This window comes from Jaculus jaculus, chromosome 11, assembly GCF_020740685.1.
Source record: "Jaculus jaculus isolate mJacJac1 chromosome 11, mJacJac1.mat.Y.cur, whole genome shotgun sequence".
NCBI classification, from domain to species: domain Eukaryota; kingdom Metazoa; phylum Chordata; class Mammalia; order Rodentia; family Dipodidae; genus Jaculus; species Jaculus jaculus.
This window is the reverse complement of record NC_059112.1, coordinates 95,085,418-95,099,968: the sequence shown is the minus strand read 5'-3', so window position 1 is coordinate 95,099,968 and position 14,551 is coordinate 95,085,418. Positions and strand designations below refer to the sequence as shown.

General features: G+C 47.2%; 2 protein-coding genes across 2 annotated transcripts in view; one reads left to right on the top strand and one right to left on the bottom strand.

Moving 5' to 3' along the window:
• LOC101606926 (centromere protein P) overlaps positions 1-9,340 on the top strand; it is a 227,992-nt gene extending 218,652 nt beyond the window's left edge. The window contains exons 6-8 of the mRNA XM_045130337.1: positions 7,685-7,764; positions 8,663-8,754; positions 9,055-9,340. Of these exons, the coding sequence (XP_044986272.1) occupies positions 7,685-7,764; positions 8,663-8,754; positions 9,055-9,215 (333 nt within the window). The 3' untranslated portion in view covers positions 9,216-9,340. The remainder of the gene's footprint in view (positions 1-7,684; positions 7,765-8,662; positions 8,755-9,054) is intronic.
• A 745-nt stretch (positions 9,341-10,085) lies between these two features.
• Positions 10,086-14,551, bottom strand: part of Ippk (inositol-pentakisphosphate 2-kinase) — a 55,451-nt gene continuing 50,985 nt past the window's right edge. Inside the window, exon 13 of the mRNA XM_004652302.2 lies at positions 10,086-11,517. Within this exon, the coding sequence (XP_004652359.2) occupies positions 11,292-11,517 (226 nt within the window). The 3' untranslated portion in view covers positions 10,086-11,291. The remainder of the gene's footprint in view (positions 11,518-14,551) is intronic.

The window sequence follows — 14,551 nt, the reverse complement described above, 5'->3', positions numbered from 1 at the left end:
GGCGTGCCCATTCTCCCTCTCTCTCTCTCCTTCTCCGCCCCCCATAAAATCTTTAAAAAAAAAAACCCAGACTGAGACAATCATACAGTTATAGCCACATAATTTTCAACAAAAGCATCAAACATACATTGGAAAGGCAGCCTCTTCCTATTCTAAAATGGGAAAGTGTAAAAAATTGTATTATAGCTTTCATTCATTTTTAGAACTCACATCTGGCTTTGTTGCTTCTTTTAGTTCCAGTTTCTAGACAGAGTTTTTATTGCCTCATGTGATCTCTGCCATCAGCAACTCCTGGATTTCCTAGAAAAGGAGTATAGGATGTTTGCAAACTGATTTAAGATGGAGCTCTTTGAATATGTGGGTTTGAAGCATCACGGGGTTCCTGTTTTTCTGGGCTAGCCAGGAACAGACCCAGCTCTCATCCACCACAGGCTCCTCTTATGGAGGAGTCAAGAGTACATGATGCGGAGCGGGTCAGCCTTGACCCCAGACCCTAACGGAGCAGAGCAGCTCCCACTGAGAAAACCCTTTCTGCACTATCTCGGTGTGGGTTGAAAATGAAAAGGGTGTGTAAAGAGGGAGAGATTAAGTGGGGTGGCAGCTTGGTTTGGGGGTGTTATGCTGTGCACTATGACATGGAAAAAGGCATGCTTGGGTCTCACCCTGTCAACAGGTGAGGTAGCACCCATCAGACATCTGCCGTGCTAGCTCACAATGTTGTCCTCTCAAGACAGAAATTATTGAGTACCAAAGAGTGCAAACAAAACAAAGAAAATTTAAATATTCAGTTGTAAATGAGGTTTTCTGATGGATTTCTATAGCTTTAATTGAATTTAAATGAAATATATACATTTTTTTATTCATTCATTTATTTATTTTATTTTTCAAGGTAGTATCTCACTCTAGCCCAGGCTGACCTGGAATTCACTATGTAGTCTCAGGGTGGCCTCTAACTCATGGCAGTCCTCCTACCTCTGCTTCCGAGGTGCTGGGATTAAAGGCGTGTACCACCATGCCCAGCTTAAATATTAAAAAAAAAAAAGAAAATTATATGGAAGTATAAAGAAATTGTTGTGGAATAAAGGAATTTATGGTATGATTTTAACCTCAGGGTTTGAGAACCATTTTGTAACAATCAGAATACACCGGAGGGCTGGAGAGGTGGCTTAGCAGTTAAGAAACTTGTCTCCGGAGCCTAAAACCCATGTTCGACTCCCCAGATCCCACGGAAGCCAGATGTACAAGGTGACACATGTTTAGAAGGTGGTGCATGCATCTGGAGTCCTAGGCACACCAATTCTCTCTCACTTGCTCTCTCATTTAAAAAAAAAAGGGGGGGCAGTCTGTTAGGCTTGCCTCAAAAGGCAAAGGATGACACCCTTAGAGTCCCACCCATAGCAGGGTGAAAAAGAAAAGAAAGTCCATCTTGGGCTAGGAGCCTGATGTCAACAGGGCAAACCAGGACAGCCCGATTGTCACTGTGGCATTGGAGTGACTGGTGCATGGTTGTAATTAATCTGTCTCATAGGGTCACTTCCCAAAGGAAACGCTGCAAAGAACGATGTAGTTCCTGCTAGACTTGGCTCTGTGCACAGTACATAGTCTCATCCCTGTCACCTCAGGGTTGGCTGGTCTGTGCCTCAGGAATTTCCAAACTGCCTGGAGCATCCTAAGCTCTCCAGGGAACAGACCTCACAAACAGTGACTATTTAAGGCTTTGTGGCCAAAGTCTCTGTGTTACCTGTCAGTGCCACAAGGGGGACCCAGCCCACCACTGCCATGAACAGCCTATGGAGGCCTCTTCCCTCTTAGGTACCTCTACTGAGGAATATTTATTATAATCTTTGTTTCTTTTTATTTATTTGAGAGCGACAAAGAGGCAGAGACAGAGAGAGAGAACGGGCACACACAAATGAACTCCAGATGCGTGTGCCTCTGGCAAATGTGGGTCCTGGGCAATCGAGCCTCGAACCAGGGTCTTCAGGTTTCACAGGCAAGCACTTAACTACTAAGCCATCTCTCCAGCCCCTCTACTGATACCTTCCTTCCTCCCCATAGGAAAGAATTGCAGAACAAGTCACAGTGAGGTTGTTAGCAAGTTTATTGAACAGAGAAGTGCTTTGAAATTTTTTTTCAGCCATATTCAGCTTTGGGGGGGGGGCATACAAAAACAGGGGCATGGGATTTGGCCCACAATCTATTGTTTCGTCACTTACACAGGGCTATCCTCCGCTCTGCTTCTCTCTCCTTGGCACCACCAGCTGGTTATTCATGCTTAGTTTGTTGTTTATTAAAATTCTTTGACATTGCTTTAAAAATTCTGTTGGAATATGTTTCTAATACAGTAGGTCTCTTCCAATCCTCTGTTGCCCCACATCTTCCCAAATCTGTACAGACCAGAGGATTAAGTCAGAGAGGAGGGGCCTGTTCTGGAGAGATGGGTATCCAGGCATCTGCATGTGGAATTACGGGAAGGTTCTGAGTCATGAGTACAGGATGGCCACGGGTGGAATGGAAGCTTAGGTTTTCAGTGTCAGCCATTGAGGCTACAGACATTGTGATTTTCCCAGATTTATGACCCACCAAAAGCTTGGAATAGAGACTGTCTTTGTTTGTTTCCCTGACATTCACCATACATTTTTAAAGGCCTTGTGGAAGATTAGTACTTGTCACAGACCTCCTCTGCCATTCCCAGCTATCTTTACAGATGGTTCTAGAGGTGCCCGTCCTTTGTACATGCCCCACTCCATCTGCATTTGGCACCTGACTGCCAATGAGAGTCAGATGCATGAAGTGCTGGCAGCTCCTGAGCCAGGGAGCAGCTGTACCCCAGTGTCCTTAGCTGATGTGACTTGGTGTAGACTCATGTGGCTGGGCCTGTGTTTTTGTGTCTCGGTTCAAGGACAACATCCAGGAAAGTTAGGATAATATGGTTTAGAGAGGATTTAATTTGGCAATACAACACATCATTCAGGTCTGTTTGTGTTCCTTCATGGAATGTTTACTTGAAAAATATAGTCTAGAGAAATGGTTAAAAGTCCACACTATTAAACTGGATGTTCAGTCTTTCCATTCTCTATGTAATCAGAAGCCTTACAGGCCAGGCGCCATTCGTCCAGCTGACAGTCTGGGGTTAGCATTTAACTTGGATGGTGTGTAGCTGCTATGTACTCTCCCTTCTGGTGATAATGCCAAGCTGAAAATTTCCCAGGGTGCCTTCTGATGCCAGAGGGGTTGGTTCTGTTAATTCAAACAATTGTGACAGGAAGGATTTCTTCTCCAGCTTTGTTCTGAGTAGCCAGCCCTTTGCTTGCAATCACTGTGATAGTCTGAAACCTGGTCTCATGGGTCTGTGAGCCTGATTCACTTATCACACTGTTGTCGAAAGGACTCCTGACACCAGCCAGCCTCACATTTGGCCAAGAGCCAGATGGAATCCTGTATAGGATGAATGGCTACATTGTGTACACACTGCCACACTGTGTTTAGAAACTTTTACTTTTAAATATTTTTAATATATTTCTTTTGAGAGAGAGAGAGAATGGGCACATCAGGGCCTCCAGCCACTGCAAAAGAACTCCAGATGCACGCGCCAGCCACTTTGTGCATCTGGCTTATGTGGGTACAGGTGAATCAAACCTGGGTCTTTAGGCCTCACAGGAAAGTGCCTTAACCACTAAGGACATGATGGTGCACACTTTAATCCCAGCACTCGGGAGGCAAGGTAGATAAACCTAGTCCTTAACTATACAGTGGAATGTAATCTGGTAAGTTAAGGGAATGTGAAAACATGGATGAGTCTTCAAAAGCTGATAAGTGAAAGAAGCAAGTCACAAAAAAAGTCACCTGTTAGATGAATCCCCTCGTATCAAATAGCTAGAATAGGGAAATCTACAGATCATTACATTAGTGATGCTTATGGCTAGGCTGAGGAAGCAGCTTAAAGGTACAAAGTTTCTTTATAACTAATGAAGACAACTTGGAATTAAAGACAGTTTGAAGAATTTGGGTATATACCAAAATTATGTACATTAATTACTTTTTTTTTTCTGAGGTAGTCTCAGGCTGGCCTCACACTTATGGTAATCCTCCTACCTGTGCCTCCCAAGTGCTGGAATTAAAGGGTATTTGAATGTGCTATGATGATGTACTTTAATGAATTGTTATATAATATCTTGGTCTTTGGCTGTTGGAGAAAGCAGTCGAGTCAAGAAGAACTTGCAGACATCCGGCGGCCTCAGGGAGCACAGAGGGGAGGGCGGTGCAAGCCGCTCCTCCCGGGCGTCGTGCTGGTGACTGACACACAGCACATGGTAGCTTGCTGTACGGCGACTGAAACACAGCACATGGTAGCTTGCTGTACGGCGACTGAAACACAGCACATGGTAGCTTGCTGTACGGCTCTGTCAACATCTCTAGTCCTGTTGCAATAGCCGAGTGGGTGTCAGATGGAAAACAGGCAGGGCATCAAATCACCAATGATCCCAAGGCCACTATTTCTCTGTCATAAATATCAAGGGAGTTCTTGAATGCAAACTTCTGCATATGGCAAGCAGCTGAGTAAACTCCCCATGACTCAGGGCCTCAGCATTCCTCAGTGGAGCTCAGGACAAGCTCGCCTCGCGAGGCCAGGGCCTGGAGCGGAGGCAGCAGAGTGCACACGCAGCCACCTCCCGGTACAGTCCTCGGCCTTCCGGATGTGCACACGCAGCCTCCACATGCAAAATCCACCAGGCGCCTTGTCCACGCCTGTCCTTTAAGAACCTGGCAGGTGTTTCCCTTTTCTTGGCTTCAGCTTTGTTGGTGGTAAAAATGTGCTCTAAGGTGCTTTGCAGATCTGACAGATAGTTTTCTGGCTAACCTGTTTGTTGGGTTGCTGACTGTTTGGCATGTGTATATGTGGTTGAGGTCAGGCGCCCTCAGTCATGCTTCACCTTTTTTGTTGTTGTTGTTGTTTGCTTGTTTGGAGACAGGGACTCAACATCGAGCTTGCTGACTCAACCAGACTAGCCAGCCAGCAAGGCCCAGGGATTCTCCTGTCTCCCTCCACAGTGCTGAGATTAGAGGTGTGCTCCCATGCCTGCAGCTCTAAGCGCGGGTCCTTTGCTTGCAGAGCTAGCACTTTACCCACTGAGACATGGCCCCAGCCTGCTTTACTGCTTTTTGTGGACAGTACACCAAGATATAATGCAGAGATCTTAACTCCTGGCCAGTTTGGATCTTTTATCAAGGTCAAATACACTGATTGATACCTAAAACTTTGTTGAGATGAGCAGATCTCCAGCCAGTGGCCCCAAGCTTACCCTAGATTTAGCTTATTTTCACAACTCAGAGGCACCCGTGCACTTGCCGCCTCGCTCTGGCCTTTACTAGTAAGTGTAGGAGGCTCCCTCCCTCCCCGTGTCTACTGGGCCATGAGCTTGTAGCTGGCTCCAGGGAGCAACACTACCAGCTTCTCTTCAAGGAAGCTTTTCAGCTGAGCGCTGGCCTCCTCCTAAGGTCAGCATCTCTTCTGTCTTTGGTGTAAAATGAAGAGTGTCCTTTTATCTTGAAAACGTCTAATTTGAGCCTTCCTTCTGCTCACGAGGCAGAGCCTTGGGGCGGCAGAAATAGGCTCCCCGGTTCTCGGAGGCCAAGCCTCAGGCCCCACACTGGAGCCAGCCCAAGCCCCAGGCCTCCCTGGAGTCCCCTGTGCTGCCGCCAAGCGCAGCCTGGAAGCAAGACTGCCACGTTCACACGCTCCCCTTTACATTCCTTCAACAGTTGTTATTAATTTAGAAGAGTCTGACGTTTAAAAACCAACCCGCACTTTCCACTTAAATCACTTAGGTATACATTTTCTGCTAGAAACTTGTTTTTTCAGAAATTAGTCATTATCTGTAAGCTACACCAGCCCACCCCAGCTATGGCGTCTGGATGTGCTCCGTTGGTGGCTCACGCATAGGCTCTGGCAACCCTGTCCTCTCCCACACTGGCAGCAGCTCACCAAGAGGGGGAAGGGGCCGGTTCTCTGAGGAGTTTTGAGGCATCTTGGTACCCACACGAGCTCATCTGATGGACCAAGCTGGTTCAATCTGGCTGATCCAGCAGCCAGCCCGGAGGGGCTCTGCCCTCGGTCCCACTGCCGCACCCTGGCACTGGGCGGCTGTCTCAGTGGCATTTGCACATCAGCCTTCTTTTCCTGAGGACAGTGGTTTGAGTTTAGGCCACGGCCAACCTTGCATCTGACTCCAGCATCACCCCAGGTGGCCATCTACCTCAGGTATGAGAGGACTCACAGAACAAAGAGGCTAAGGCAGAAGCAATGTTGTCTGCTGTGACCTCTACCCCCACAGCCTGTTCTTCCAAGAGGAAATACAAGACATTCTGGATAGGAAAGGCATTCTAAGGCCACTGCTACATCAGCTGGGAGTATGTGTCTTCTAATGTGGAAAGCAAGCTTCGTTGTCATGTTAGTGTAAACTTGTATGTCAGTTCTGTCATGCCGGAGGCCCCCAAGTCCCTCTGTGGATAACCACCAGACTTTCCCAGAGTTGTCATACTATGTGAAGGAATCACATCTACCTTAGCATGGCAAGCCTAGAAACTTAGATAGTTCCACCCTTTTTTATTTTTGGCTTTTTTTTTTTTTTTTTTTTGAGGTAAGGTCTCACTTTAGCCCAGGCTGACCTGGGATTCACTCTGTAGTCTCAGAGTGGCCTTGAACTCAGGGCGATCCTCCTACCTCTGCCTCCCAAGTGCTGGCATTGAAGGCGTGTGCCACCACGCGTGGCTCATCCTATTCTCCTTAGAAGACTGCAACTAGAAATTGCTTCGTCATGAAGCAGATGCTTTCCCTTACATTAGTGGGAGCCTGGCTGGGGTCCTGCCTATGCCAGGAAGGATGCAACGGCCAGGAGCTATTTGGTTGAGATAAGCAACATTGGAGCATCTGCTGGATCCCTGGCACCACTGTACTCAATTTGGAAGGTTGTGCCAGGATGCCTGCAAAGAACAGTATCTTTACGGCACAGAACCCTATAGACGTCAGCTTGGGAGTTCACAGTGCTCCTTGATGATCTGTCCCAAGAGAGAAGCAAGCAGAAAAAGTGGAGAAATTGGAATAAGATAATAATGTTTGGGGGATTTTTGTTTTGAGCTTCTTTAAAAATCTTTTTTTTTTTTTAGCCGGGCGTGGTGGCGCATGCCTTTAATCCCAGCACTCGGGAGGCAGAGGTAGGAGGATCAAGAGTTCAAGGCCACCCTGAGACTCCATGGCGAATTCCAGGTCAGCCTGAGCCAGAGTGAGACCCTACCTCGAAAAAGAAAAAGAAAAAAAAAAAAAAAAAAAATCTTTTTTTTTTTTTTACTTGAGAGAGAATGGGCGCGCTACTGCAACGTGTCCCTTGTGCCGCTGGCTGATGTGGGTCCTGGGGAATTGAACTGAGGTCCTTTGGCTTTGCAGGCAAATGTGTGAACTGCTAAGCTATTTGTCCAGCCCGTTCTGGGGGTTTTTGAAGCAAGGTCTCGCTCTATCCCAGCCTCCTGAACGCTGACCTTTAAGGCTTGCACTGCGCACCTAGCCAAAGTCAGGTGACTATAATGTGAAATGGGGGCTGCAGGTGGGACAGCACAGTCAGTCTCTGATTTTCAGCCAGCCTTTGGCCCAATGGATCTAACTATAACCATTTTTCTTCCCGTGTAGGAAAAGTACCCAGAGACTGTGCACCTCTCCGAGGGGGCCCATTCCCAGTGCATGGAGATCCGCAGCACCAGCAGGCCAGGGTGAGTCCATGCGGCCCTGCCAATAGATCTACCGTAGACGCTAAGCAGAAACTACCTCGCCAACCAAAGAGCATCTGTTGTCAGAATGGGTGGAGTTACAGCAGATCCCCACCTGCTCTGGAAGGAGCAGACTGCTGCACTGTGTGACTGTTACCATGGAGGGGAAAGGTCTGTCAGCATGAGGGATGAAGGAAGCACTGCGTTGCAGGAGGGAAATACCAGCCTGAGGCAGGGTCCTTGGGCTGGCCAAGACAAGGTGGAGAAGTGTGTGATCTGTTGGTATCGCAGAGCCAGCAGGTAGGAATCCCAGGGGTTAGATGGGAGTTCCAGAGAACCCCAGGGGAGGGGCATAGCTTGCATGGGCACATGTCTTTTTACTACCTACGGCACCTCACTGGCCCATTCCGTCCAGAGCCCCTGTCACTCTTCCGTTTCTCATCACATCCCTTTGTGTGTCCCTGTATGTCTATGTCTACCTGCTTCCCAAGCCTTCCACCAGGATCTTGCTTTTAGAGGCTGCCAGAGCTTGCTCACGTCCGTCCTTGGTCGTCCAGTGAGGAGTCAGGGTGAACCCACCTGCGGCCTTCTACAGGTCTTGATCTGGACTGTCATTCCTTTCTCCTGACACATTACAGGACGCGGGCTGCTCTTCGGCTCAGGAATGGGAAGTGAAATTCCTGGCCATGGAGCAGTCATATGGATAGCTTCCTGTCAATATTAGATCAACACCAAGCGTCTCCTGTTGCTAGTCAAATCATTTGTCACACTGTTTGCACCGTCTTGTGGAATGGCATTCATCCTTCCCCCATGGGTCGCATCTTTAGGAGCTGGCAGGCACAGTACACACAGGGACCAGGTGCCCACACAACAAGCCCTGAGCATTTTGCCTCTTTTTCAGGTTTGAATTGGTGGTGGTTTGGAGGATACAAATTGATGAAGAAGGAAAGGTTTCACCAGTGCTGGACCTTCTCACCAAGGTCCCACTGCGAGGTAGGGCTGTGGAAGGGGCCACCTTTCTGGGGGACTTCCCCGTGTGCCCACTGGAAATCACACTAATGTAGTTTATATGCCCATTTTTAATTTTTTTTTTTTTTAACCAATAGCCACTTAAGTATGAGAGGAGATTGCTTCCCCAGGACCCTCTCAGGCCACTTGCAGGAAGGACATTCCCAGCCACAAACTTCACACAAAGGCTCCATTCACGTCCTATCCCTCCCACTAGCGTCCATCCAGGGGCAGGGTCTTGCTGACACCTGCAGTTTTCTTACCTGGCCTGTGTTTCCTTCATAGCCCTGAAGCTGGACAAGAACAGAGTCATAGAAACTGCTCCTCGGAGCTTCCGAACCCTGCTAGGAGTCCTTGGAATTGAAGCTGCTCTAGAAAGCCTGATAAGACTGCTTTCTGCGGAGAACATGCAGGACGAAGATGCCAGACTGAGAAGCTTACGTTGAGTATAAGCATCTATAACATTTGATCTTTTTCTACTTAGAAATCACTCCCTTCAAATTCACTATGTATGCAGTAGTGGAACTCCTATGAAAGATAAATACAACCTTTCAGGTATAAAACATCAAAAGCAACTTTTCTTTTGTTGGTTTTCAAGGTAGAGTCTCACTCTAGCCCAGGCTGGCCTTGAACTCAAGGCAATCCTCCTACCTCCGCCTCCCAAGTGCTTGTATGATGTTTACCATTTGAGAAAATGTACCAAGAGTGGCTTTCCATTCTTGGTGTGAGGTGGAAATTCCAGGCATAGCAACTCCACAGCCATCTCCGTTTAGGCTGAAACCACCCACTGCTGGTTTCCCCTACCAAGGAGCTCTTAGAAGCAGTTGCTTATGGAGTTTCACTTCTTAAACATTCTTTGGGGCCCAGAGAGCTACACCAGCATTCTTTCCACATGTCCTGACACTCTTCATGGTCTTGTTAGCTTTGGGTATGGTACATGACTATAATCCCAGCCTGGGCCACACAATAGGACCCTGTCTCAAAAAGCCAAGGGCTGAGATATACTTCAGTGGTAGTACAGGCTCCGAGTTCAATTCCCAGCACCACAATTAAACGTAAGTTAACAAAGAACTCACAAGAGCGAAGGGTAGTGGTATCTCAGAACCATAAGCCCCTCACTCCGTAGAGGCTGCTTGTTTCCAGGCAGAACCATCTTACAAGACTGTTCCACCTCCAGACAGGCAGCAGTAGAAACAAGGACAATCGCTGCGCACAGCAATCAGAAGGGAATCAAAAACACATCTAACCCCAAGTGTCTGGACTTGAGTATAGAAAGAATGTTAGGGCAGAATTTAACAAAGTTTAGAAGAGTTGGCTTGATTCAAACAAGTATAATTCTCAAATTATCACAAAATTTTCCACAAAAGTTTACAATCAGCAAAATATTTTCCTCATTTTTCATGTAGCATTTACATACAATTCTATGGTTTTTGCTAATATTATATGTTACAATAAGCCTTCATTAGTCCCTCAAAACAATGATATAAATAATCAGTCTGTACAACCTACCATAGAGTAAAAAAAAAATGAAGCCAAGATTCCCAATGATTTCATAGCAGCCAGGCACACTTTTGGTGACCCCAACAAGAATCCTCTAGGCGCCAGCTAGGAGCCCTCAGCAGCCCAGCCGGGAACAGTGGCCCTGGGCCACACACCCGACATGCCTCAGGGCAAACCAGAGGGAGGAGTGTGGCTTGTTCCTCAGCCCCCAAGACAGCAGCGAGGCAGGCCAACGCTGGGCTGCGGAGCACACCCACCGTGCGCGGCGAGCTACGGCTCCTGCCTCCAGCTTCTACAGCAGCAGTTTCAGGTAGGGAAGAACCTCCCTCTAGAGTCAAAGAAAAAAGTCACAAAGCAAAACCAAAGTCAATGCTCATGTGAGTGGCGTCCGTCCTGACCTGAGTCTTGTGCTCCCTGCTGCCCCTCAACAGAGCTATGGGCTCTGGTACCTCCACAGGGACCCTGAGTCTAGACCACTCAGAACTGAGATCCACGTTAACCCTGACCCCTCTCTGCAGCAGGGATTCTCCCCCCCCCCCCCAAAAAAAAAAGCCTGTGCTGATGTGTGGCTTGCATTGAAACAATGACCAGTAAGAGCTGGGAAAGTTCCAGTAGTATCCATGTTTCCTCAAAAAATCCAAACTATAAGATGCTCGTGACAATTCAAGTTTCTTTGTCAACAGTCTGATGGTAGATCCAAACCTTGGGTCTTAAAAATAAGGCTTTTCGCATGAGAGAATTAGACACGAGCCCTGGTTGGAAGGAAGAACTACCCAGGATGTCTCCCCCAGGGCTTAACGGACACTTCCATTGTAAGAACATGGGCGGCTTCCTGGGACACAGTACTCACGTCATGGAAGATGTTTCTAGTGCTCTTCAATTCCTTGTTTCCAAGAGGCAATTTCATCTCAACAGGGGTTAAAAGCAAAACATTCATAGCCAAATCACCCAACACAACAGAAAAATTGCTCTGTCATTCAACCTTCACATTCAAGTTTCAAAGACACTGCAGGAGGAAAAAGTTAGACCTTATGGAGAACTAATGTGCAGTCGTCACGTTCCTTGAACCGAGTCGGCCTCACAGCATCGTCTTTGGCATGCACAGTCTTTGAGTAATAGTTGACTATCTTGCTGTCCAGTTTGTGCTGGTGAGGAATGCTCTCGTAGGGCTTGAGGTCGAGGTCTAGCACAGACACAGAGAAGGCCAGCCGGGACCTCGATGAGGGGACGACAGGCCTTTGATCAGAGCTGCAAGTAACAAAAGCAATTTCAGACTAAAAGACCCTCGTCCAGTCCCAGGTCTCAGAAAGCACCCATCCCCTGAGCCCAGGTGGATTCTATCTGTGTGCACTAGCACCTGAGACTTCTGCCAGGTAAGTACTTGTGACACAGGCCAGCCCACTGCAACCCAAGAGGAGAGGGTTAACTGAGCAGAAGATGGAAAAGCCATTATGTGGAATGCGTGAGTGATATTCCCCACGCTCCAGTGGTATAAATGAATGCTGAAAAAGGCACTTTATCCTGAGCCAAGTATTACAAAACCTAAGTAAAAAGTAGATCGGGCTCCTCAGCCGCCAAATGGATGGATTTTGAGAACAGACTTCTCTTTATGTGCCTTTCCCATGTCTGCTGAGAAACGCAGGCTCTCTTATGCCTTTCACATTTGGAAAGAGATCTGGTTTCGTGTTGCGAACCATATCTTCAGAGTGCTTTGTATTTTGTTTCTCAGGGCTAGTTTTATGGCTTTTATAAATACCAGGAAATCCATGTGCTCATAACAAAGCACGAACAATGTACCTGTACTTAAAAACACTTTCAGAATAACTGGCTCTGAGAATTCAGCACACAGCATTCAAAATACTGGCTGAATGAATTACAATCCCAGGCTAGTCCAAGAGAAATGTTCTGGGGCCTGTTCCCTGCCTACTATTATTCTAGATTTCTAAATCATTAAAGTAGGGGACTTTGAAAGTGGTGATAATTTCCCTTGAGTTAGAAGAGGAAATGCTGACAAACATGGGCCTGTTCTGAGGAAGCAAACCAGGACTCAACCCAATTCTTACTCCAAAATCCTGTTGATAGGAGAAAATGAACTGAACGCATTTACAGGTTCTGACTGCCTAGCTGGCCACAAGTTCCACGTGAATGGGGGGAGGGATACTAGTTCTGGAATGATCTAGGAGCAGGAGAGCTACTGCCTTGTCTGGACAGCTGTTCTCTGGGGCACTGACCAGCTGGGAGAGTGCCAGAGGGAAGCCAGGGCTGCCCATACTGTTTGCAAAAGCAAATCAGGAGGTACAGGGTGTGACAGACAAGCAGCTGTTGGATAACTCCCTTGGTAGTTCCAAACTTCCAAAGCCTGCAGCAATGGGCAGGTAGACTTGAGACCTCAGCTATGACAGAAAGAAACAGCCAAGTAGAAAGCACCTTTGTTTTGGATTTAAAATGTAATCTATCTGCTTGTGACCTGGACTTAAAATTCAGGGATAGAAACTCAGTCCCAGTTTACTATGCATCGTGTGGGTGCACAGATGATTTGAGATGGAACCACCTTGTCTATGTCTGGGTTCTTCAGTGCTTCACCCTGAGCCAGGCACAACCCCTGTGAGCATCTTTCTAAATCCTGCACATTCTCCAAGAAGCCTATGGAGTGAGGGACACCCTAGAGGCGCTGTTCCATCCTCCTCTTTACTCTCCCCTTCCCCTCCACTCTCAGTCTCTTGACACAGTCCCTGCTCTGGACTTAAGGCCCAACGCTGGCAGGACTCACTCTACAAAAACAAGTCTCAATCTCCCACCCCTCTTCAAGCTGGTCACCAAATTCTAAAGTTTTAAGTTTAAATTCTGAAAAGTATGTTTGTGGAAGGTTCATGCTAAAAGAAAATTATGTTGATGTCAGAGAAGTTGTATGTAACTGTCTTTGACAGACAGGGTTTCTGTTTCTTGCTGCTACAAACCAGTCTGACCCATAAGTGGGTTTATGGGTGCCAGGGACATGAACCCAAGGCAGCACTTTGTAAGCAAGCACAAAATTATAAATACTGAACTAGGCATGGTGGGGCACACCTTGAATTCCAGCACTTGGGAGGCAAAGGTAGGAGGATGACCATGAGTTCAAGGCTACCCTGAGACTACATAGTGAATACCAGATCAACTTGGGCAAGACCCTACCTCAAAAATAAATAAATAGGGCTAGAGAAATAGCTTAGCAGTTAAGCGCATACCTATGAAGCCTAAGGACCCCGGTTCGAGGCTTGATTCTCCAGGACCCACGTTAGCCAGATGTACAAGGGGGTGCGCGCATCTGGAGTTCGTTTGCAGTGGCTGAAGGCCCTGGAACGCCCATTCTCTCTCTCTCTATCTGCTGCTCTCAAATAAATAAATAACTTTAAAAAAATAAACTTAAATCAGTGTGTATAAAACATTAAAGAAAGAAATATTTTACGTTATACATCTTGCGTCTTTAGATTATTTTTTGGCGTCTTGTCTACATATAATTCATGTGGCACATTTACTGTAACATGACACAAAACTAAAACTACTAGCTTAAGGTTCAGGATGAAATGTGAAAGACAAAATGTGCATTCAAAATTATAAATTTGATAAGCAAATGGTTACAGAAGAATTCAGCCATTTTCTTATTTTGCACACTGATTGTTTTCAAATTTTCAAGTCAAAATCGGGCTGCAAGGCACATTTCCCCAACAGTACTAGGGCCTGGGGCATCTGACGGGAGCTCCTAGAAGTTGGACTGTAGACAAGGCTCCTACTGTCACACATGGAGAAGTTACAATATGTCCTCCCCCCCCCTCTCTCTCTCGTTGACAGATAACAAAGGCATAGGGGGAAAAGCTGGCTGGGTTGGGCCTGACCACGATGGCCAACTATGCTTCTAGCCACTGTTGGTATTTCAGTATTTTTAGAATAAAAGTGAGGGAATGTTCCTTTGTCTTTTTATATGCTGCTTGGATGATTCCTGTGGCTCCAGCCCCAGTCTCAGATGCTCACATGGCTTGGAACCTTCTAGATACACCCTTCTCCCTTCCCTGCAAGTGCTGATGTCTGCTGGGCAGTTGGTCGAGGGTACAACAAGCACCCTAGCCTTCAACTCTCCCATGTGCCACACTCTGATGCAGCAGCAGCAGGAAGCCGGAGCGAGCCACGCCCGTCCGAGTGGCGGTGCCCTTCCCCGCTGTGAGTCTTCCCTCCAGCCTTTCATGCAACTTCATCTGAGCACCCGGCATTCAAGGACCCTCTCTTTTCCAACTGCATCCTGAGCTAC